The 27,159-nt window shown below is 35.2% G+C and overlaps 1 protein-coding gene across 1 annotated transcript in view; it reads left to right on the plus strand.

Annotated features, from left to right (window-relative positions):
* Positions 1 to 27,159, plus strand: part of mbo (Nuclear pore complex protein Nup88) — a 53,544-nt gene that overhangs the window by 16,092 nt on the left and 10,293 nt on the right. The window contains exons 3-12 of the mRNA XM_090114649.1: positions 17,013 to 17,126; positions 17,678 to 17,890; positions 18,410 to 18,575; positions 18,839 to 18,958; positions 19,918 to 20,017; positions 21,603 to 21,759; positions 22,033 to 22,132; positions 22,828 to 22,941; positions 23,533 to 23,670; positions 24,770 to 24,858. Coding sequence (XP_089970775.1) covers positions 17,013 to 17,126; positions 17,678 to 17,890; positions 18,410 to 18,575; positions 18,839 to 18,958; positions 19,918 to 20,017; positions 21,603 to 21,759; positions 22,033 to 22,132; positions 22,828 to 22,941; positions 23,533 to 23,670; positions 24,770 to 24,858 — 1,311 coding nt within the window. The remainder of the gene's footprint in view (positions 1 to 17,012; positions 17,127 to 17,677; positions 17,891 to 18,409; positions 18,576 to 18,838; positions 18,959 to 19,917; positions 20,018 to 21,602; positions 21,760 to 22,032; positions 22,133 to 22,827; positions 22,942 to 23,532; positions 23,671 to 24,769; positions 24,859 to 27,159) is intronic.

The following is a 27,159-nucleotide window of genomic DNA, read 5'->3' on the forward strand; positions in this document are numbered from 1 at the left end:
GAATCTATACTATTTCACTCAACAACCATTACCTATAACCATCACACCAACATTAGCAAAACAAATTTCAATTGAAATCCGTTCATACAAATTTAACCAAATTATTACAATAAACTTTGAACAAGGGTCGCGTTAAGTCCAGCAGTTTTCATTATATTGCCATGTCTTAACCGAAGTCACAAGTAGTGTTGTTAACAGCGAGTTTATTTAGGACCGATATGTCTATATTTAGAGTGGTCATTTGTACTAATCTAACTAGTAAATATTTCCTCAATAAATAGAAGAGATTTGTTTGTTTGATACCATTTACTTGAAAACTATTCGGTCAATTTTTCAACTCTTTTTCAATTAGAAAGTTGCGTCTTTATAGAGTATCACAGGCTATATTTGCGTGATTTCTTTCTCTCATTCCTTGGTAAGAAGTCGATAAATTTATAAAAAATTCAGATATGAAAAGGTAAAAGATGAATAAAGCAGCTTTCGTTTCTAATAAGAATACATTAACAGAATTTTTCGTATTTATCCGATTATATAAAATAATATTCCCGGTATCTACAATCCAATCCATACCAAAGTTCAAACTCTTCACCCAGAAAGGTGTTAAATATATATGCTAATTCCGATTTTTCCTCAAGGGGACGGAGTTCCCACGGAAAAGTATTCTAATCGTCGAGTATCTCGGAATAGTCCCCTTTCTTGCGGGGACTAAAGCCGGGAGTGTCGAATACAGAATAGTCCCTTTATCCCCTTTCTTTTGGGAACTGCTGAAGCCGGTCAGTGGATGTATCAATGTCAAATTGGGAACTTCTTAAGGGATTGGAAGGGCTTTTTATTTGATACCGATTTGGTTTAAGGGGTGAGCGTTGTAATGTTTGAGTTATTGATTCGTTTCTTTTGTGATATATGCTAATGTAAGTTGTGTAAAACGTGATTTTGATTAGATTAAATAATTGGAATTAGTTGATAAAATTACAGTTTTGTTTTAAAATCAACTTGTCTCCAAAGGAGAGGTTAAAATGATAGTGGAATTTATTCGATTATAAATTAACACGCTTCGTGTTATTTTATCGTAAGTTTTATGGAGACGACTAATTGACATGTTCGCTTTAAAGTATCATCAAATGAAACCATATTTACAAATTCAACCCAAAATAATTAAAGCCACCACCTCATTACATGCCAAACGTAATTATCAACGGACGAACACGAAATAAATCCATATCATGCACAAATAGAGCCGCAGCACAATGACGGAGCGGCGAACGGCCGACCATTTAATTGCGAAACACATAAAATTAACGTAAGTTTCAAAGTAAAACTTCACCGATGAAATTTCACAGGTGGTTTCATATAGCAATTAACGATACCGCAATCCGGCGCGTTTTAATACGGCCCGGTGTCCGGCGGCGCAACGAAAAAGCGAGCCGAAACGGAATGCGGGAAAAAGGCCCGAATGTCCACACACTTGAGGAATAGCAATGAAATTAAACGCGGCGGTCGCGTAATATCATTCCGCGCGAGTCTTGAAAACGAAATTAAATTTTGCATGTAATTGGTACAAAGAAATTGGCACAAAGGTTGAGCGGGTGGTCAGTTAGCCCGGCTTATCGCACATGAAAATTTCCTAATCATATTAGCTTTTGTTTCGCTCGCAGTCCAGTGGCGATGCAAGATGAATTTTATTACTGCCCGACTCGTATTTGTCATGGCAATAAGCAATGTAAATTTTGTTTGCGCTAGTGTTTTGCAAAAATTATACGAGCGCGGGTTGGAGGTGTGGAGTGTGGACGTTTTTATTGTATTAGCGCGAATTGTTAAGATGGCAAGTTTTAATGTGTTAGCTGGCATTATAATTATGGCATGTTTTTCTGTTACTTTGACTATAAGATGGTTTTATAAGTTTGAAACTAATACTGTTTTTGTTGTATGCATGTCCTAAGGGACGAATGAAAGAATTCGACTTAATTAGTTTGAGTTAATTATAAACACGCGTACCTTTCTTTCAATTTCTTACGCAAACTCTGTTAGTCCTACTCATTGATTGATTCAAAATCAAAATAACATATTTGAACGCGTTTTCAATGGAGATTATTCGATTTAATTTATATATTTCTGAAATTTAAGACTAGTAATAGGTGATCAGCCTTTTGTGTCCTGCCAGACTGAGATTTTTTTCTTTATCTCCACCGGAAATCGAACTCATGACTCGATTTTACGCTCACGCGTTAAACCACTGTACCAAGGACTGTGTCATTAATCCTGCCTACATAAATGATTTCAAATGCGAACTCCATCTTTCCTCACACACCAATAATAGCATAAGAGCCAACCCATTTTTATTCACTCCGTAATAATTCAGCAAGTAATCGTAATAAGCTGATTTGCATACGTACCCGGGGCAGAATTAATATTATCACATATCCGGGCGTCGGGCGCCCGAGGAATTTTTAATGGCCTCCCGTTAATTATTTGGCGGCAGTGCTAAGTTCCATTCGCATTAGATTTCGTTTTTGCTCAGTGAGGCGCCTGGCTCCTGAATTATTTAGTGCCGTGCCGAAACTGCAGGATCGAGATCGTTTGGATATGTGGACCTGGTGTATGGTTTTTGTGAAAGGTATGGTATATGATGGTTATTGTCGTAGATTAATAGTACTAGATTAGTATATGTATACTTGTTGGAAATTAGGTCTAGTTTGGTTGGGAAGTTAGATGTATACCTACACTATTTCATAGTTGACAAGTTACAGACAGATGGTCTTAAAGACAAATGCTTGGGATTTCTACAATTATTAAGGCTATTTATCATAAACTCTAGTAGGTATGTACCTACTAGATGTGTATGTACACGCTAACATAGTTGTTCTTGTAAAAGTATTAATAAGAAGCACATTTGTTTACATGACATCTCCTGCGCAGTTGTCTAATCTTACAATTTGGCCAAGAAGTATTTTCTATCCTCAAACCCCACTTAAGCACTATCCAAAATTAAGGAATGAACGAACTGCCCTTATAAACACTAGCACCTAACAATTTCAAGAAAAAAATAACCAAAATATAAAAGACTAGCGGTCCGCCCCGGCTTCGCCCGTGGTACATATTTCGCAATAAAAGATAGCCTATGTCTCAGGGTCTAATGATTGTCTGTGCCAAATTTCATCATATCGGTCCAGTAGTTTATGCGTGAAAACCATACATACATACATACATACAAACCTTTCCTCTTTATAATATTAGTATAGAAAAAACCAAAGATGACATTTCATACATCGACGTGTAGCACATATTTATAACCCGTTCGTTCAGCGAGGGACGGTCGGTGTACATTATGTAAGCGGCTAATTAAGCGACCGGCGAGCGAATTAATATTATAGCCCCGGTACGGACCACTGCTTTGCGATGCTGAGGTGAAGTAACATTGGTTAGAGATGAAAAGGATTCGAAGAATTAAATGGTGAATTGGTAAATAAAAAAGATAGAGTGGATGTTGAAGATTTAAGTTATAGGCTGGATTGTTAGGACAGGGTAGGATAGGATGCGTGGGTTTTGTTAGTTCGGTACGGACCACTACTTTGCGATGATGAGGTGAAGTAGGATTGGTTAGAGATAAAAAAGATGCATGCGTAGTTACATGATAAGAAATAGTATAGGATATATGCGTTTTTTTAGTCGCTGGAGACTGTTTTAACTAACATTGGATAAATAGCTAATAATAGGTGCTGACCACGGTCAGAATAGAACTGCCTTTCATTGCATACTCAGCGACTGCATTTCGAAGATATGATAATGTGCATCTATAAATATTACTTACTTACTACAGTAGATAACGTGTAGTAAACTATACTACACTCGCTGTAGTTACCATACAATTTTTGCACCATGAGTTCTATTTTTGACATACGTCATTCACGGTAAATAATCTCGTGAAAGTTAAGGAACTATTCACGTTTACTATTGTAGTTACGTCAGACGATTTAACTATGTCAACTCATGGTAGAGGTACTGGAAATAAATAGGAACTATTAACCAAACTTTATTAATTGAAAATTTGCTGAAAGAATCAGTAGGTACCTACCTAGATAACTAAAATTAATGTTAGATAATTAAGAATTCGACGTACATATTTTATGCACTAGAAGCATATGATATAAAGTGAGACGTCATCGCCAGGTGGTAGCAGTGTCCCAAACTCGAGCGAATTATTTTCACTCATTTTGATGTTTGGTCTGTGTAGACCAAGATACTGTGATAAAATTTATGTTATAAATAATATGAAACTGATTCAAAATTCATAATGCAAAATTAAATATTTAGAATCATAAAATCGCAAAATATTCAAAAAGAGGTTAGACTAGAATGTTTTTATCTTTATTCGATTAGCTTTCAAGCATTCCTATAGCAACTCAAATACCTGTACTGCGTCATAAATTACAAATAAAAATACACATGAACAGAATATGCTTTGCAATATGAACTAATTATTACAATAACAACATTAAATTACTACTCTTTAGCTTACAATTACTTTTGATAGAAGATATTTTCAAGATATTTCATACTTTTCTAAGTACCTTTTTTAATATTTTTCTCCTTAAAAATACAGTATTTTCCTACAACAGCTCTTACGCTAAAAATAGAAATGTTTCGATGAATATGTATGATCGCATCTCACTGTAATGTGCACTTCGTATAATATAAAATTTAATTTCAAATATTCCTATGAGATGTGAATCAAATATGTAGTAGTTTTTCAGAGTTAAATATAAATTCTGTATGAATATGGATTTTAAATGTAAGAAAAAGTAATTTTAAATGTATTGGGAAACCCTGTGAGTTAAGAAGACGAAAATTGACGCCTGTTAAGAAAGACGAAAATTTTAACAAATTAATGAATAATGATTGAAAAAATAGCTAAAATAAAAATCTAATTAAATATAAAACATAATATGGTCAATTTGTGAGGGCTCCAGGATTCGAAATCAATTGGTCCTTGGGATAATATTTTTGTCGCCATAAGAAAATAAAGTGTTGATGTTAAAAAGATAGTTGTCGTGGGCTGAGGTATAGTTTACCTAATAGGGTAAAACCTCATATTATGAATGCCTACAATTAATAGGTAAATAAAAATTAACCACTCAAAACATCAAAAATTTATAATGTAACAAGTAATTTTATCGCGAATTTAACACTTTCTTACGTCCTATCACTAAACTTAAAACTATACACCACTTCTTGCAGTCGGTTAAAGATCACCAAATTGGAACTCCATGCAGCTTCCATACCGAGTTGTTATTACTCTATTACGAGGGTCGGGGGTTGGTGTTAATTATACGATTTGCTTTGAAATAAGCTAATAAATATTGGATAAGGCTCCCCCTAGCTGGCCCTTTAACGAACACCTTGGTGGTGCTTTTTAGTGGCAGTAGTATTAAATTTTTGTTACAAAATGGTTGATGTTTTTTTAGGACTAGATAAATCGTAGTTGGTATGATTTCCTTCTTGATTGCCTTTAAAGTGGAATATTTAAATGTTTTGTTTATGGATTTTCTGACTTTTGCTGCGAAAGGATTTGTTTTCATTAAGGGCCGATTTTTCAATGCTTGGATAAAACTTATTCGTCGAATAATGTATAAAACTGCCATTTTAAAAACGTATTCTAATTGCCCGTATTTGACAGTTTACGTGACATTTTAATATTATCGTGTAATACTTTATTGGACGGATAAGTTTTATCCAAGCATTGAAAAATCGGCCCTAAAATAAATATTATTGTTTTTTCCTTAATAAGATGACCTATTTTATTTGACGCTATGTATAATAAAAAGATTGTAGTTTTATCCAAACCAATGAAATATCAAATAACATAAATATAATTAAAATAACAAAACTACACACAAACATCACCATACATCAATTGTTATTAATTAGACATTTCCAAAATAATTAAAAATAAAGAAAATATTAAATAGCAGAAGAGGCGACGGTCACAAGCCCACCTCCCGGCAGGTGATTGGCGCGGTGTCTATTGAAACGAAAAATTATACTTGTTCTCATCGATCTATCTTAAATTATGCACAAATTTATTAAGTTTGCATATATTACGTGTTTATTATGTGTCTCGTGATGAGTTATTGATTAACCGACTTCAAAAAATGATGCTCTATGTTCTACTGCTTTGGTTAGTACTAGTAGCAAGCAATATGTGCTAATATGTGGTGTAATTTAATTATTTACATTGTTTTCTTACGATTTGATTTCGAAACATCTGTAAAACGAAATTTAAACAATTTTCGCCCGCGGCTTCGCCCGCGTTTTCAAAGAAAAACCCGTTCCCGTAGGATTTCCGGGATAAAACCTATCCTATGTCCTTTCTCGGGTATCAAAATATCTCTATACCAAATTTCATGCAAATTGGTTCAGTAGTTAAGGCGTGATTGAGTAACAGACAGACAGATAGAGTTACTTTAGCATTTATAATATTAGTAAGGATGTAGGCATTATTTACACATTAAACTTTGGAAGACAATGCTTATGACTATTTATTAAATAAATGCATAACAAATTAAGAAAATAATAAAGGTAATAATTTTTACAATACTTCCTCAACCTACGAACTGTTATTTTCTTAAGACACATACTTATATCTCCTAACATACTTATTTACGAAGCATCCCAAACCTTCTTTCGCAGTAGCTATACATTTTTCTCCGATAATAATTAAATTGTAAGTATTAGGTGTTAATGAAAGGGGAGGGGGGTAAGAAACACCCCCTGGGGCAAGGTGAGGGCTGCTAACGATTGATTGGAATTATTTATTCACTACCCGCTTCTTGTTTATAAGGTTAAATGTTGTTTGTGCACAACATTTTTGACGGTTTAAAAACAGTTTCTTTTTTGAGTTGGATGTGGATGGTAGATATAAAATGTTCTATTGATGGGCGCTTTTATTAATTTTTGGATATAAATAAACAGAAACTGTTATTTATTAATAAAAATTTAGTTATTCCTATATTATAGGTAGGTAGTTAATAATCTTGTTTACCTAGTTACATTTAAAATTGAATCACAATATTTGATAAATTTGTATTTTTATGCAACTGATCTACAAACACCCCATATTCACTTCACATAAAAGGAGCTTTTCTTTTTTTCCGTAATATTATTTCTCACCATAACGTGTCATTAATTCAATATAATGATACCACACAAATCTTATATTCAATGGACAGGTTATTAAGCTGTTTTACTGTTGGTCCGGGAGCCAGCAGCAGATTTTATGACCAAGTTCCTCTCAAGCGGTAATTAGTAAAATGCATCAAAGTATAGTATTATGAAGCCTCGTGAACGTCAGCTGGAGCTCGGTTGGGGGGAAGAGCGGTTGTAGCCTCCCGTATCAGCTGACGGTTTTTCCACCAAGATACAGCCAGCTGACATATATATTTATCCACAGTTACATATAAGCTATCATCAGGTAAATTTTTGTTTGAGAGGAAATAACGGAAAATAAATTTTTCTTTAAATTTAACTTTCATGTTCGAGACACCAGCTGACGTATAATACACCATGTTGTAACCAGCTGACTATTTTTTTTCGTTGAGATATTGGGTTAGCTACAATTTGACAAATTTTTAGCTGAGAGGAAATGAATGAATGAATGTATTTTTTTTCCTATGTGCGTGTGAGGCTACAACCGCTCACCCCCCCAACAGAGCGCCAGCTGACGTTCACGAGGCTTTATAATACTATACTCTCATGCGTCTGACGAATTATCTCTTGAGAGGAAATAATGAACCCAATTTGCACCTGGCTCCCTAACCATGTATCTTGTCATACATTCCAATATCCCATACAAATCTATCATTAAAAACCATCCTATACACGTCTAATAGAACACCCTATGTTCTATCATAGAAAGAAACACGCCAAGTTGTAACAATAATCCGCACGGACGGGTTATTAGGCCCTATCACCGTATCTTGTCAACTGCGGTTACTATACGTACACGAATCCGAATCGACAAGCCATAGCTCGGAAAAACTCGACCACTAGAGACCAATTACATTTTGCCAGCGGATTTTGAACTCTATCCCGTTGTAATAGAGGCGCTATTAAGTGCTATAAAGGGTAGGTTTAGAGGTGTTCTGAATTATTTAGATAAGTCGTGTTGCGTTTGTCTCATTGACTTTTCGGATGTTCGGTTTGAATTGCAAACGGAATGGATTGTAATCTGCATATTGTGGGTTTGCAAAAATACGGTGTTGATGTTTTGGTAAACATTGAACTGTTCAATCAAATCTGTCTTTTTGTAGTTTGGAGTTTTCGTAGTTTTTTTGTTATTGTCTGGCAGTTGAAGCTAACATGAACTATTTCCTAACAAGTTACAAATGATCATAGTTATTCTTAACATATACTTATTTATGTAAGAAAGCGAATTATACTAATGTCTACAAAATTATATATGTGTTGCAATTGATTAATTTCAATTTGAATCTGTATTACTATATTCGTATAAAAAAGTTATCAGAAAGTCACAGTTGTTATATTAGAACTGCGAATATAATATCATCTCTCAACCAGACAATAAGTCTTCCTTTCTTCTCAATATATCATTAAAGTACCTTCACTTGCACTACCAACTCAAAAGTCCATTCACCCAAACGAAACCAGGAAGAGCAAAAAATTAAAACGAATTAGCAAACTCGCCAACATAGGTGAACGTCGAAGACATTTTTCCCGCTTCCCACCGGCCTGCTCCGTAAATTAAAATGTGAATAATTAACGCGGGAACACCCTGACCCCGCTGGCCCCCCGCCCACGGCAAATGTATTAGTTTTAAGCTCGCTATGTTACTTGGTAAGATTTAGTGGGAGGCGGGAATATGAAATCGTATAGGATTCTTTTTGGGGGTTTAATTTGATTCGATTGTTGAGGTAGTTGGCGATTTTAAACTTACCGTCATCTAAGATGTATTTGATGATTTTAGTTTATTTTCGTAGACAGCATAGCTACTACTGTAATTAATCTCAAAACGTTTTTAACGTGAATATTTGTTTACGTAGACTGCTGAACCTATTTTGGTTAGAACTTTGGTTTGGGAATAGATTGTAGAAAAGAATGACATCTGGGTGTCATGAATAGCTGAAACCTTTTAGGTTGTATTGCTTGCTTTATTTTGTACTAGCTATTGCCCTTAGCCTCGCCAGCGTGGTCAAAAGAAATTCCCGTGGGAATAAGATGCTTCACCATGGTTAAAAGTAGTCTACATAACAAGCTAGTCTACCTATAAAACGCTGCATCAAAGAAAGACATACAAACATTCTCATTTATAATATTAGTAAGGATATATTATACCATATCCAAATATGTATATCAATCACTTAGCCTAAGTTGAAATATCCATCATTTGTTTTCCAAACAACAAAGATAATATATTTGAAGATTTACCAAAAAATCTCTACAATTGAATGCACCCTATTCCAACACATTGTCCAAGAAAAATACAACATAAATAGTCGTGTCCGAATAACAAATTCAAAATTTAAGCCACGAATGAAATGGTCCTATTGAATATATAAAAGCTACCCCCAAAAAAGATCTAACACTAATATCGGGGGTCAATCCCCCGGGCGAGACGCATGCATACTAAATGTCACGGACAAAATAGAATAAATGAATAATCATATTTTTCTATTCATCCAACCCCTTGATTAATCGCTGAAGGTATGTGACCCATAATATTTTGTTTAAATATAAATGTATTGCGAAGTTAAGACTGGAGATATTGTTGTGTTTCGATAAAGAAGAATGTGAGTAGTTGGAGCTAGGATTATGGCAAATTTGCGGATATGATATGTTATTGAAAGGAAGTTAATCTTAAAACAGCAACTATAGAGTTTCTTGCCGGTTCTTCTCCATAGTAACTGCTTTCCGAATCGGTGGTAAATTTTAAAACTGTTATGACGATTCAAAAGTGCTTCTAGAAGAAGTCTTATCTATACATATAATAAATCTGTAGAAGGGTCAATTCTGTACATTGAAAATATTGAAAAAATAAATAGCAGGGGGTGTTACTGGATCGATACCAAACCCAAATATGTGATTAAAAAAAATTTTGTCTGTCTGTCTGTCTGTCTGTCTGTCTGTCTGTATGTGAAGACATCACGTGAAAACTAACGGTTCGATTTCGATGAAACTTGGTATAATTATACCTTATTATCCTGGGCGTAAAATAGGATACTTTTTATCCTGAAAAAATACGAAGAAAAAAAATAATCTTAATTTTTCAGTTTTATCCATAGACGTTGTTCTGTAGAACAGCGAACACACGTTGGGTATTATTATAGGCCTAGCCGTATTTGAGTCCAATAGATATTTATAAGATGTTATTGTCAGAGTTACTCAAAATGGAGAAATGAACCATCCACGCGAAGACCGACATCCGCGCGGACGGAGTCGCGGGCGGAAGCTAGTTGAATAAATAAATGTTTGAGTTTGAGTTGCAACTGATTTTTTTTATTAGTAAGCTAAAGTAAATTTTTACGTATTAATACGTATAGCACATTGCTACGATAATACAATTATAGGTATATAGATTATCAACTGCTATTCTAATAATAACCAAATATGAAACGAAAGAAAATTATCACAGGGCAGGAACAATAACATACAGGAAGCCACAAAATATTTCATATTATAATAAATTGTCCGCCAAATATTATCACCCAATTTATGTACGATCGTGTCCCATACATTATCCCGCGGTTATATTGGCGTTAGAAAAAATAACATCGCCAATCGCCACCGACCATTGTCCAGTTCAAATAATCGTAAATTCCGAACCGGCTGAATATAATAAATTGCCGATGAGATCTGAGTGCCAACATTTCGGCAAACGTGTTCTAACGACGCTGCAAAATGGGTGGATCTAATTCCTGGATTGTAAGTTCCAAAATCGCGTGCCAAACTCTTCCGGAACGTTCAAATCGCGGGTATCCGTGTCTATTTGCACTCTGTACCCTTTGTTGTGGACTTTTTTTCGGTTGTTTCCCGGTAAAGGCTGATAGAACACGTTTTTCAAATCATTAAACAGTTTGAAGCGCGACCGCGGTCTGCAAAAAGGAGGACTCGGGTCGGTTTTAAAAATCGCACACGAAATGCACGGAAGTGTTGTTTTAACCGGATAATGCGTGTGGAATACGATGATCGTTTTTTTAACCACTTGCTGGATAGACTCCCGGGGCATTTTTATGGATTCTCGACAAGTGCTGATTCTTTTGCCGTGTTTGATCTTTTGTGCCGTGTAGGTGTACTAATTTTGTATATTGAAAGGTACAAAATTAAAGAAAAATGTGATATTGTGGTATACTTTACTAGATAGAGTTTCGAGTCTATCACCGTTAAAGGCACAATAAATATTACTATGAAAGAAGACAAGTAAAATTTTCAATAAGTTCAAAAAACTTTTTTGTTAAAGAAAATTTTTGTACCATCCTAACATTAACCTATAACCTCACTTCTACGTTACACATCATAAAGCCTCCAAATGATAGTAACAATTAACTAAATCTTTAAAACAATGCAATCGAGAGCACAACAAAGTCTATTGTTTATCAGTGTGTCCAGAACATCTAATAAAACGTAGGAACAGCGCAGTCGTGCTAAATGTGCCGTGACTAGTGGCGCGACCCGATTTATGGTGTGCGCCTTATCCGTACGTACGGGCCAGTGTGGGGTTCGAATCTACATAGATTTAGAGGCATATACATACACAAGATGCTGAAGAATGTGGTGTGATAGAAACAGTATCTAAAACAAAAATAGGGCCACGCTGACCAAGTACATTGAAAAATCTATTTATTTCCTGCACGGTCGTCTGATCTCGAACTTATTTTACTTTGGCTTATGGAATTGAAGTCCGAGTTCCTCACCACTGAGCCACTGCACTAGCCTTAGATTAGTTGCTTCTTTTATCAACTTTACTAGTTATAAAATAAACAGTGTTGCTCATATATTTGTATATTTCGTATCAGTAAACACTTTTACATGACTCAATCTTCTTACAAGGCATCATCATACAATTATTTATGTTTTAAGTTCAAAGACACCACATAGGTACTCAGATCAAGGGATACACAAAATTGATGGCTTTCGCTTGCCGCATGTCGCGGGCGATTTCCAAAAAATCATTTAACTCAAGAATATTTCTCTATATATGTAAAGTAAAGCGGGGTCGTCCGTCCGTTCCACCGTAATAAAGGGATCTGCATGAATTCGAATTTTATAAAATATTGAGGGTATTTTTATCGGAGCGGGACTTGGGTACCATTAAACTTTTTTCGAATTTTATCTAACGGAAGATATTGTTCTTGTTTTTGGCGTTTAATGGAGCTAGCGAAATGGATATTTCAGAGTTAAATTTCGTAATGGTTACGTTTTTATTTGGCCAAATTGATGGGCTATGTAGTAGTCGAAGTTTAAACTAATGATTTAATAGCCTGTCTTAAAAGTTTGTGGTGTGAAGATGTTTATCGACAGCATCGATTTTGCTGAAATAAGAAAATGGGACCGGATTATTCTATTTTTATTAATAACTAGCTTACCGCCCGCGGCTTCGCCCGCTTTGCCTAAAACCTAATAAATTATATACTAAAACCTCCCTCTTGAATCACTCTATCTATTAAAAAAACCAATCAAAATCCGTTGGTTAGTTTTAAAGATTTAAGCATACAAAGGGACATAGGGCCAGAGAAAGCTACTTTGTTTTATACTATGTAGTGATATGGACAGGATTACGAAGAAAAGTAAAGACACAAAAAATTGATATTAATGTTGCTTCGAAAATTTCCTTACTGCAGGTATTTAAGTCGTTACTACGTATAAATTAATCTCTATCTAATCTTCAATCTATCCATATCTTATTTTTATTTTCTACGACAAATATTCTAATTCGATCGAACTTTTAAATCTTAATATATATATAAATCTCGTGTCACAATGTTTGTCCTCAATGGACTCCTAAACCACTTAACCGATTATAATAAAATTCGCACACCATGTGCAGTTCGATCCAACTTGAGAGACAGGATAGTTTAAACATGTAGGTACCACGGGCGAAGCCGGGGCGGACCGCTAGTTATGCTATAATTTCAAATAGGTCCTCATAATCCTTCGTAACTTGTGACGTCACCATGTTATAATAAACGATTCATCAAACGGAATACAGTTTGACAAAATGATATATCCACTTCGTGTTCCCAGATAAGGGATAACTAATTACTAACGCAAAATCACAAGTACGACTAACATTTTGAAGATTGCTTCGAATGACGTTTGACCTTTAACGGGTGTTATATTGTATGTATGTATATATGTATGTAGTGGTTAAGTGTCTTATATTTCATTGTTTGGTGTGAAACTAGGTTAAATTAAATTCTTAAATTAACGGGGTAGTTAGACTATTCTGAGGATTTTTTTCGTTTTACATGATTCGTATTGGAGATTTTTTTAATAATTTTAATTCGTATATTGTAGTAAATCAAAGTGTGATAAATCAACGATCGTTGCTGGTATATTATGAAATAAATTAAATAAATACCAAAGTTTTGTTAAAAGAAATTTGGGAAAATTCATCCAAGTCAAACGCAAATTAGCATCAATCACCGGCGCGAAAAAGCGGCCGCAAAAAATAATATTCAATAAAAGAAAGTGATCAATTCCACACCCCCTATCGGAAGCGAGGATCATTTTTAATCGTCTAAGAAATCGAAAGAATACAGTCACCGGCAGACAAATAGATGTAATTAATGATGTCGAAATAAAAGGAAGGGACAAAACAAAACACCGCGAGTGTCGAACGCAAGAATTTATCATAGCCAGCAGCGACAGACGACCGCCAATGTCCATTCGGATAATGCCCAACGCGATTAAAAATATAAAAATACCCCACCTCCCCCCACGAGGAGGGGGGCCCGACGGAGGACGCTCCGAGGACACAAAAGGATTATAAATGAGAAGGAATTTGAGATAATATTTGTACGTCGGATGTGGATTGTAGCGTCGGTATCGGGGGGACCGGGCGCGGCCGGCCCGCTCCTAATGAGTATTTGTATCAATTCGTTAGTATTGTATTCGAATGTTTTGCGTTACGATTTTAATCCCTCGCGGTTGTTGCGGAGCTGAGGATCGATGCCTTTTTGTTTTAAATATTTCTCGGTTGGTTGTGGATTTTTTTAATCCGCAAGCGTTTGTGTTGATTAAATGCTTGCGTGGACGGGTTGTCTTTTATTTATTACTTGCTTGGTTTAAATTGTTTTATAATGTCTCTTTCTTCATAATATTATCTACGAGTTCATGCGGCCGGTTTCTTAATTGAGTATTTAAGAAACTGACTTTTAATATTAAGTTCATCATTATTACTTAAATTTTATTTTTAGATATAGAAACGTTCTATTTATTTCATATATTAATATTTGTATGCATTTTCAAACATTTCAAACATTTCACATTTCACATTTTCAAACATTTTGATATAAATATGACGTTCGCTACCTTGAAAACAGATTAATTCCATATCACTTGTATACAACTCTGCAGCCCAAGACAAAGTTTACTACAGTTTTTGAGAGATCTTTCAAAATATTACATACATATACATATATTACTATGAATAACAATAACATAACATACAAGAAAATTTGTTTAAATTAACCCATTACGACTGTGTTTGGAAAAAGAGAGCCGTGCGGCGCTGCGATAGCGCCACGGGCCCAGATAAGCCTGGAAAAATATAATTCATCGTCGTAATTAATAAATTAAAATATATTTTTTTCACTCGGGCATTTTTTTACACGTACCCTGAATCCGAATGAGCGCAAAAGAATAACAGCGAGGCGACACCGCGGCCGCGACGTGTTTTCAATTCATTATCTCGAAAACAAAAATTTCATTAGCCCGAGATTTCCTTTTTAAATTTAATTATTCATATTTAAATTAAACATAATATAATAGAGGTCCGCGGCAAAAAAGCGGTTCTATCGTATCATATTTTATTAACCGAATTTATAATTCGTCGGATCGCCCGCCGCCGGGGGGGCGGAGGAGCGGCCGGTCGAAATATTTATGAATACGGTGGAGAAAAATCCACAATAATATTTCAGGGATGTCCGCCGGTCTTTACTTACCCTCGCTGATCTATTTAAAAAAGAGGCCCGGAAGGACAAAAGGGCAGAGGGTCGTAAAAAAACTGGACATGTATAGGTCGCGCGCGACGCGTCGGCCTTTGTCTGATTCTTATTTTTTACCGAATCGGAACCTTGCCCGGGTTTTTATCGGTTTTTGTTCCGGGGCAGGTCGGGCGAGTATTTGTACGCCGTTTGTTCTAATGCACGATCATTTGTTACCCTTTTTCTTTCGTGCGGTAAAAAGTGACCCTTTGGTATGCGAACGGTGTGATTTACGAGAGCGTGGTGGGGGGTTGCGGTTTCTTAAATGTTTGTGGGATTGTTAATCTATCTAGCTTGTGATGTGTTTGGTGTGACGAGTTGAAAGTTATTGTTCGTGAAAAATATTAATTGTTGATTGTAAAAATAGGTAATAAAACATTCATACATAGGCACCTACTTCTTAAATTACCCTAGATATATAAATAACTAGCGGTCCGCCCCGGCTTCGCCCGTGGTACATATTTACGTTTTCTCTCCATAAGAACCATCCTCGTACTTCAAGGAATATAATAAAAAAAGAATTATCGAAATCGGTTCAGCCGTTCTCGAGTTATGCGCTTACCAACACATTTTGCGATTCATTTTTATATATAAGAGAAGAAGACAAGAGAGGCATATTTTATATGAATATTATATTTGCATGTATTAAAATACATATTTTAAAGACATCTATTACAAACTTACTAACCTATAGTATCTTATAAATCTTCCCTTACAATTTATATATGTATCCAATTAGAAAATTCTGAAAATATATATTTTATGCATAAATATGTGGCATGCGTGTCGATGATTTTAAATAAAATACACATATATTTCAAAATATGATTTTATTGGATTATAATTTCTACTTTTATACACTTGATTCACTTGAAGATAAGCGATTAAAAAAATCTTTATTTACGATGCACATAACTCTAAATCACTTACATGCAATGTACCTACCTATCCATATGCATATTATATAGATTTTTTTCAACATTTCACTTATATTTAAAACAAACATACTCTTTGTTCTACAAAAGACCGCCAGCCACTTTCCAATCGTTAATTTAATTGTGGGGAAAAATCGGGCGAAACCGCGAATCTTTTGAGGGTATTTATCATGGGATTAATGAAGGGTAACCCTTTTTTACTGATAATGGAAAGGTTCGGAATATTCACTGTGTACGTCATTCTTTATTTAGCTGTATGGGGAAAGACGGGTGTAAAAGAAATATTGGTTAGTCGCGTGGAAAGTTAAGAGATGGTGTTAATTGTATGTCCATTATTTGATAAATTTTGATGCCTTTTCTTTGAATGTCTACAATAGAATAAAGAGGAATGATTTGCATTTTTATATGTAAAGAATAAATTCAACAACTACTATATTATCTTTACTTATTTTTTTATCTGGTTAATCCAAATTAATTCGCGAAAAGTAGTACAGAATAGACAAAATCAATAGTATTTATCCAATATAAAGAAAATAATCAATTCATACCTAAATATTCTACAAGGTCCATGATAAATGAGAAGTAAGGGGGAAGTGAAGTACGGCTATAGTTCAAACAGAAAGCTAATACAATGTTATACGAGATATGAGAATGTTTTATACAACAATCATTTTTATTGTTAGTAGCAAATAACTAATTTATTGCGTGAAAATTATAAATCGATCTTTTATGAAATATATTTTAACTAGATAAAGATTTAAATTTTTAAGTAACCACCCCATTAAAAATATAGTTAAATTCGCAAAATTTTCCAAAACATCAATATATTTGTATTTAACCTTCCATATTACATTTCCAGGAGTTTCTCCCTGGACGAGAGGTTCCTGTACTCCCAGGGTGAGGTGCTGAGGGTGCACTGGCATCCAAAATCCCTGTCACATCTCCTCGTCCTGATGTCTGATAATACTATGAGGTGAGTATCCTACCACATATTATCGACCATTTGAAAAGTTCAAATACTGGGTTTAGGGTATACAAATTTGGGTCAAGCATTAGAATATTCTTACTTTGTACTGATGGGGGCAAGTATCTCGCCTCGCGGCGGTGTTGTGAACAACTCCGGCTGAGTGGCCAGACGGCCGGAGTCTAGGGCGACTGAGTGAGGAACCTACGGACTTTACTTTGTACTTATTATTAAGGAATGATGTATGCGCGATCTGTCGATGTACCTAAATAAATAAATACTGAAGCGCAAGGAAATATTGGCAAAGTATTCGTATCGTTATTTGGAAATTTAAAATGCTTTCGCTTCTGATCTTAATTTGTCGGTATGGTTAGTTGCAATCATTATCAATTTATTTGGACAAGAATTTTATTTTATTTTACAGTAAAATTTCATGGTAAGTTTAATCACTCATAATCTTTAGCGACCCCAACTTGAAAATTGCAAATTTATGAATTCTCAAAAAAAATCCGTTAATATTTATTTCTTATCTATCATCAATAATAACATAACCATTCCAGGCTCTACAACATAGCGCTAAAGGCTGGTCCGAAAATGGTGAAATCGTTCTCAATAGGACCGAAACCAGTGGGATCTCTCGGGATGACGTTACTGGACAGCTTCGGGGACAGCGCTGTGGACTTCACGCCGACACCGGACAGCGAGCACTTGCTGATTCTCAGCGGGAACGGGGATGTGTATATGATGAATAGTAATTTCTTGGATAGCAGCAGGTAAAATTTAATATTGAACTTCTTATTTGAATAAGATTCGATAAAATAATATTTGTATGAATTTTGCCTTGATATCTGATTGGCATTTGTTAAGTGTAAGAATTATTACATAAGAACTACTACTACATAAGACTGCTATATCTGGCCAACAGATGATGTGATAAAAATAACTCCTAAATATGAACTACTATAATGTAAACAATTAGTCTGAATCCATTGAGCGACTTGCAGTGCGTTGCAATTGCCAATCATGGATGATATAGTTATTTAATCATTTTACTTAAGTACTCTCCGTAAGGACGATACTGTGATCTTATTATGACTGTAGTCACTTCACCGTACCCTTTTCTAGCACACTTCACGCCTACGCATCCCTCTAACATTTCGCGTATTTCAGCCCGCTCCACAAGTCTCCGGTTGGCTAGCAATGTACCCGTGTCATTTTACTCTGCTTATAAGCCAATAGACGATATGATGTGATAATTGCAATCAGTTCATCATACATTACCCCTTTTCCAGTCCCCTCCACGCACAAATCCGCGGCCCGCTAGCAATGTACCCCGCAGCAGATGACAACTACGGTGCGGAATCATGTGCAATAGCGTGCTTGCCCGCGGCTCCTGCTGCGTTAGTTGTCGTGGCTAGTGCTTCTGCGACTTTGTATCACTGTTTGCTGCTGCCGTGCGTGAGTAATAAATAATATTTTAAATTAATACTTGTATAGATAATTAACACCCAGACACATAGCAAACATCTATGTTCATCACACAAATTTTTGCCCCGGGTAGGAATCGAACTTCTGGCTTGGAAGGCAGGGCCACTACCAACCAAGCCAACCGGTCAGTCAAAATATATCACTATTAATTTCATAATTATTATGATCATCATTATCATTGTTGCCATCAAAGTAATTTTATTTTATTCTAACAGAAATAACGATATTTTCAGCCGACAGAAGACAAAGATGGCGATGGTTACGCCCTCTACGTAGTAGAATCCGTGGAATTGAACATTGTACTGTCGAGTAAAGATGACGTGCCTTTCGCCTATCCAGTGCATCTGTATCCGGTATGTACATGGACAAACATTTAAAAACTTGATGATTATTATCTTCTTATATATAAAAATGAATCGCAAAATGTGTTGGTAAGCGCATAACTCGAGAACGGCTGAACCGATTTCGATAATTCTTTTATTATTATATTCCTTGAAGTACGAGGATGGTTTTTATGTAGAGAAAACGTAAATAAGTACCACCGGGGCGGACCGCTAGTTTATTATATAAATATTAGCCATCTCGGCAAACGTTGTTCTGACGTACTCTTATCACTTATGGGTATGAAAAATAGATGTTGGCTGATTCTAAGATCTACCCAACAGGCATATTATATAATTTCATGAGAATCACACGGCACCGTTTATTAAAGAGCCTAGGCACTAAATGAAGCGGCTGATTACGATATTTAGCTGTGACATTTATACAGAATGAATTGGAAGAAAACTAATGTTGCGATGGGTTTTTGAAATCAATATACATGTATATAGGAATCGAACCCGTAGATTTTGTAAGAAAAAAAACATGCTTTAATCAACTTTTATTTAATGCTGGCGGTAAAAAAATCCAATTCCCTGAATATTTCCTCATGATGTCTTCCTTCCTAAATCTCATCAGTAATTATGTAGATTGCAAACAAATTAAAAGAAATATTTATTTTCTCCATCCAGACTCGAACTCACGATTTTTTTTATTGAACTATCCAGACTCGAACCTCGTACTTTTTATTAAAGATAACCTTAACCACTGAGCAAGTATTTGTTAAGTTAGCGTGTATGTATGTGAAAAAGGGACAAGGAGACAAGTAAAACGCTCGGACGTTAGATATCAACTGGTTTTATTTAATGAAATATAAACTGCAATACAACGCACGCTCACATCTTGCGAAGTCATCATTCTCACACATTTATAATAAGTACGTGTCGCCACATATTAATATAAGTATTAAAAAGAAAATTGCCGATTATTTCAGTGCGTCGGCAACACATATGCGTGCATGCATGCGGGCGGAGTGCATGCGATCACACTGCCCGTGCTCGAATATTTGAACGACTTCGCTTTGGCTGATGAGAGTGAGTTTAACTTTATTTTATTTTATTTATTTGGTTTACCAACGTTTCTTTACATTACAGATAAAACATCAAAGTTAAAATACAATTTTATATGATCAAAATCAAAAAAAAATTGGTTGTTTGTAAAGTAGGTTTACGATCGAGATGTTTACGTGATAACGTGTTATTGGTGGCAGCGCTCGAGATGAGACGGGAGATCGGTCCGTCTCTCTCTCGTTATACCTGCGATCGCGCTCGTGAGGTTTTGGTGTGACACAAGTTTCTGAACATGTCACCCGACTAAAACGATTTTAAAAACGTTATCACGTTAAAAAACATTTATAGGTAAACACAGCATGCGTTAAGTAAGTTTAAAAGTATACGAATGAATTAACTACTAAGTATCTTAAACAATGATAACTTTATTATTTGTATTAATTTTTGTTAAATTATACTAAATTTTTATTATATGGCAACCCTTGCTTTTATAGGTAATAATAAAAATGAATCGCCAAATGTGTTGCGCAAATCTCGAGAACGGCTGAACCGATTTCGTTCATTCTTTTTTTATTATATTCCTTAATATACGAGTATGGTTCTTATGGGCAGAAATCTTAGACAACCCGTGGTACAGGGCGAAGCTGTGATGAAAGTAAAATTATTACGGATTTTTTTAAGCTATTGCATAGCTTCTATCGCGGGCCTTGAGCGCGGGGACCGAATCGAGAAATTCCGTAACGAAAAAATCTCACGCTCCCCACTCCGACGGGCGCGGAGGTGTGGCTTGAAGGCATAGCATGCAATAGCTTTACCGCGGCAGTCCCCGAGTGCAACACGTCTTTTTTTTGTTAAATTATACTAAATTTTGATTATATGGCAACCCTTGCTTTTATAGGTGATAATATAAATGAATCGCCAAATGTGTTGCGCAAATCTCGAGAACGGCTGAACCGATTTCGTTAATTTTTTTTTTATTATATTCCTTGAAGTATGAGGATGGTTCTTATGAGAAGACGTAGACATGTACCACGGGCGAAGCCGGGACAAAAGTAAAATTATTACGGGTTTTTTTTTTATTTTATGGTAAAGTTTCTCAGTGAAACTGCAAAATGAGTTTTGACTGTGAATTCTATTTATCACGGGCAATTCAACGTGTTTTTTTGGAACGAAGTTCCTTTTCGCGCGTTGTGAAAGGGGGCTAGACGGAAAAAATTCTTACGAAAAGTTGTCACGACACTTTTTGCTACAGTTGTGCGGCGTGCGGCGTGCGCGTGGTTCTCTGTCTGTCTCTCTCTAACTTAACACTTCGTTCCATCCGGATGTCCCTTGACATCGCTCAAGTTTTTTTTTTGAAGTGAAAACTTCTTTAGCGGCGTGGAGCACTTTTTCTGTAATGGGTATAAAATCTTAAACTCGCGTCAGGACACGTGACCTGATCGAAAAAGCGTAAGACGGATACCATTCCAAAATATCAAACATGCTCAACGTTAATAATCAAGTTTTCACTTCTGCCGGCACTCCCGGAGTGCAACCCGTCTTTTTTTTTTCATTTTGTCTTGCTATACATAAGATATCCAAACTCAATGGATCCCAAAAAATGTTTCAGGTGAAATCGACACAGTATTATCACTTATTTCGTCCAAATCGTCCACGGCCCGTCACTTGCTATGCACGGCGACGGGTGAAGCAAGCCCACCGCTGGGACTAACCGCCGCACACCACTCGCTGCTCGTGCTGTGCTCTAGCGGGGAAATGGTCGCCAGGTGATATACTGTCATCATCATCATCATCACCACTTAACTGCCATCACCAATTTAAAATCCGAGGTCCTCACCAACTAGCCACCAATGCAGTTATAGATACAGTGCACCGGAACAATTCCAACCAACACTTATCTATAGAGTAAATAATCAAGGGACAATTATTATGTATATTATTTCCAAAACAACTAATAACCATTGAACTGAATTCTTTTTTTAATTAAGAAAAAAAGTCTAATCTTCAGTATTTATTTATTTTTCTTTTTATTTTTCCAGGAGTTTAGAGCCATACGACCTGGAGGACCAGCTGTTCAAACAACTGCAACTGAAGAACCCGTCGTTGGACGATGACGATATTAATAAAATACTTAAAGAGGTAATATTTCTCTTTATCTCTACATATTTCGCAATAAAAGGTAGCCTATGTTCTTTCTCAAGGTCTAAAGATTATCTGTGCCAAATTTCATCAAAATCGGTCCAGTAGTTTATGCGTGATAACCATACATACATACATACAAACCTTACCTCTTTATAATATTAGTATAGACAAGCTGTGCTCCACGGTTTTACCCACAGTACTCCGCTCCTGTTGGTCTTAGCGTGATTATATTATATAGCCTATAGCCTTCCTCGATAAATGGGCTATCTAACACTGAAAGAATTTTTCAAATCGGACCAGTGGTTCCTGAGATTAGCGCACTCAAACAAACTCTTCAGCTTTATAATATTAGTATAGATTCTTATGCTTGTAAAAATGTATGCTGTTTTGTTTTTGATTCATCTATTAATGCTTTTATTGTCTAGAACCTAATAAATTATATATTAGAACCTTCCTGTTGAATCACTCTATTTAAAAAAACCGCATCATAATCAGTTGCTGTAGTTTTAAAGATTTAAGCATACATAGGGACATAGATAGGGTCAGAGAAAGCGACTTTGTTTTATACTATGTAGTGATATTTAAATGGTTAAACAAAATTAGAGCTATTTTGAGACAAAAGAATAAATTTGTATTAATAGACTTCGTGAAATATGAAATAACTCAAATTTTAAATTATTTTTGTTTGTCAGCGCCAAAAATTATCATTCACTACGATTATTCAAGAGATATTGAGTCGGGAAGTGTCGCAGCCGTTATTAAAGATGAACAAAAATGTGGAACCCAGCCCTAAAGAGTGTTTGGAGGTAAGTTCTATTTAAATGGGCCTTTTTTTAACCTACTTTAAATAAAGAGGAGGTCAATTCGTTTGAATTAATCTTTGTTTAGATTTATGGTGCCTTCCGATTGATCCTATTTAAATTTTGTCGTGTTCTGACAATTTGGAGACGGTTTTGGTTTATTTGTGAAAAAAGAATTACTATTGGAGTATTTGCTCCACTTCATTTATCATTCTATCCGTATATAATGAAAGAAAGAAAGCATTTATTGCATTGCAGACTAATTTAAAATTTAAGCCAATGATAGTCATCAACATAAAAAAATGTACTAGTGTACACACGTAAGAAGTGAAACTTCTTTATGACCTTATTTTTCAAAAAATAATTTACTATAATATGCAACTTTACAGAAATACGTCGAATCACGCGTGGTAGGGATAAGAAAAAGATGGCGCGTAACGGAAAAATGTCACGCGTAACGAAAAAATGTTACACTAAATTTTTTTCCAGCCCCGATAAGAAAGCATTTATTTCATTGCAGACTAATATAAAATTTAAGCCAAAGGATAGGAAATCTTGTCCTTTCTCCATTTTCAATATGAATAATAACTTTTCCAGCTATTAACCACCGCGACGGTGAAACTCCGGGAACAATACATGTCTCGTCAACAACGAGCCGGTGCAGCTGTTCTCACAAAGTTAGCAGCACTGCGAGCGTTACAGCAGCAGCAGCAGACCTGGCATCGGGAAGTGCAGGTGAAATTATGGGGAAAATAAATTAATAAATAATTATTTCAGGACAATTTTCACACACGGCACGATCTAATCCATACTAAGCTTTCGCTTGTGTTATGGAAACCAGATGGCTTATAAACATACATAGTATATAATTTTAAATAAATACTTATATAGATAAATAACACCCAGACACAGAGCAAACATCTATGTTCATCACACAAATATTTGCCCCGGGTGGGAATCGAACCCACGACCTCTGGCTTGGAAGGCAGGGTCACTACCAACCAAGCCAACCGGCCAGTCCGAAAAAAGTCAAAAAGTGGGCAATTTACCACTTTTTCTGAATCTGAATGCAGGATTTAGGGAGATATTTGGTGAATGTGTGCTTTTTATGGGGGTAGGTGTAGAAAAAACTGACATGATGAAATTTGCAGCAGTAGCAGACCTGGCATGACATATTTGTGCTTTCGAAGCGAATTGACGTGGGAAAATTAGGATGAATGCTGGGTATAGAGAATTATAATTGAACAAATTAAAGGGAGGCTCCCTAAATTTTATGTGAATTTGCATTAATATTCTGAAACAGGCACACATACAATCAAAATGGAACTTTAGTGTATGATTTATTGGGTCTTTTTCTTTCGATGTACAAGACAGTTACGTAATTGTAACATTTTCGCTCGATTCATTTTTTATTCAAAAATTATGCCTTTTTTAAGGATTATTACATTTTTTTAAAGATTTACTTGGACTTTATGTCTAAAATACCAGTGCCAGAAATTATGTTAGGGAGCCTCCTCTTAACAATGATCGAATGGTAGAAATACATTTTTGACCATTGAGGGACAATAAACAGCCTAGATTCACCATCGCGCCCAAAAAATGTCCAAAGGAAAATTCTATCTACGCGTACATCTGGCAGAGTTAGCTCGTCACGTATAATGTTTTAAATAATAATATGTATTTAGAAATTGAAGACTTTTTAACGGATTTTAAATATAATGAATAAATCGCGTTTAAAATCCGTTAAAAAGTCTTTAATTTCTAAATGTATAATACTCGCATAAAATCAAACACTAGAAAATACAATAATAATATTTATTATTTATGTTTGCAGAATGATATAGAAAACGTTCAGTTGCAATCGGCAGTTCTATTGGAAAAGAGAAATTTGGCCGAAAAACGTCAAGAGGAAATCAAAGAGAGGTAGAACTTTTTATTTATAAAATATTGTAATTTCGGTTTTCGGTTCTTTTATATTAAAGCATATTTTTTTAAAGATTTGCAGACCCAAAACCGTAAAATTCAATCAACTTCCCGCAACACTAATTACTACATTTATCTTTTTTTTTTTCAAATCTTTATTTAATGAGCTTAATCACAAAATGATTATGTCGCTCAGGTACACACATACACATACGTACACAGGTATATAAATTCAGTAATTTAATAATTATATATCTAGCTACAAATAATTTAATGAGACTGATCCGAGGCGCAACCCATATTATATAGTCTGATAATACGTTTTATTTCTTCCGAATGGGGGTTAGACAAAATAATGTTGATGTCCGCAAACGTTTTCAATATGTCGCTACAATTCGATAGACGGTAGGCTGCATTACGGGAACATTCCATCAATACATGCGTTATGTCCTCTGGAACACCGCATTGTTCACAATTCGGTGACAAAACCTTTTTCATCAGAAACGCAAACTTATTTGATGGGACATGCCCGGTACGCAGCCTCATAATCAAAACTATGTCCTTTCTACAAAGGCTGTGATGCTCAAACCATGGAATCCTCAGCGGCTGTGGCTGGACGGTTTTATACCATATGCCTTTTTCTTTTGAACGCGCATCAAAATATTCCTTCCATAGGTTATAGCAGTAGTTTTTAATTAAACAAATGCAATTCGAGTAATAAGGTAACATATTATAGTCCACTCCATCTGAAATAGCCTGTTTAGCCAACATATCTACTCGCTCGTTATGTTCCAGTCCACAATGTGATGGAATCCACTGTAGTTTAATTGTTTTGGAATTACCAGTTAAATTTAAAATATGACTTAAAATCGTGTAAGCTATAGGGGTACCTGGTAGGCCCGAAGTACAGCGGATTAAATGCTGCAACGCGCTTTTGGAGTCACTAAATATCACAATATTATTTTGGACTAACGAAGTTGCGTAGGACAGAGCCTCACAAATTGATATTAGTTCTGCTTCCATTATACAACAGTAATTGTTATTAATTTTTAGTTTTAAATTTATATCGCATTGGATGTCGTAGAATGCAGAGCCGACCCCCTCCCCATCCTTGGAGCCGTCAGTGAATATTTTATAATAATTAAAATATTGCTTATTAATTAAATCCATACATGCTAAGTTTAAATCTAATGAGCTATAATTTCGTTTGGGACTAATTATACTAGGAATACTAACATAAACTATATTATCTAAATTGATATTAGTGACCCAGGTATCCATTGAAAACATCTCCAATTGCCGAGTATTATAAATATTAATGTTAGATAATTTTTCATACAGAATCACAAGTAATGGCTTCTTTTTATTACGCCAATAATTGTTATCTTTTAGTGTATATAATTCTTCTAATATATGAATAGTTACATTATTTGATCGAGCTTTGGCTTTTAGTAAAAATTTACCACCTAAATACGCCCTCCGTACATGCAATGGAGAGAGGCTAAGTTCACTCTCCATGGCATGTATTGGAGTAGTTCTTATAAAACCACCTATTACCCTCATTGCTTGATTTTGTATTTTATCTAATTTACTTGTATACTTCTGGTAGCTATTATCATATAAAAAACATCCATAGTCTAGTCTACTCCTTATTATAGCAATGTACAATCTTCTAAGCTGTCTGGGATGAACACCCCATGATGCCCCAGCCAGAATTTTGATAATATTTAAGTATCTAGATATTTTATAGACCAAGTTTTGAATATGTATATTCCACTTTAAAGACTGATCTAACCACATTCCCAAGTATTTAACAGAATTAACTACTTCGATTGTAGTATTATTTATATTAAGAGACATTTGTTGTCTATTGACACCTCTTTTGAAAATACAAAGCTTGGTTTTAGTTGGAGAAATATCTAAACCTAACTCACCTAGTATATTGTTTATTTTGTTTAAAGCTATTTGCAATTCCCTAGATACATACTCAACATTTTTTCCCGAAATATACAAAACATAGTCATCAGCATACTGAGAAATCATAACATTAGAAATCTGTTTGCTAACCTGGAGAGTTGCAATATTAAATAATAGAGGGGACAATGGGTCTCCCTGAGCCAAACCTCGTCCTGTACTTCGGGATAATGTAGTATTGCCGATCTTTATATTAATATTTCTCTCCTTCAAAAAAGTCCATAAATATTTACAAAGTTTAGAGCCAGCACCGAGCTGATCCAAAATTAAAAGAAGTGCTTTAATGTCAACGTTGTTATAAGCATTTTGAATGTCAATAAAACATCC

This window comes from Colias eurytheme, chromosome 21 (genome assembly GCF_061535395.1).
Source record: "Colias eurytheme isolate Ceu_HAF_F1 chromosome 21, ilColEury1 Martin Lab GWU primary, whole genome shotgun sequence".
NCBI classification, from domain to species: Eukaryota; Metazoa; Arthropoda; class Insecta; order Lepidoptera; family Pieridae; genus Colias; species Colias eurytheme.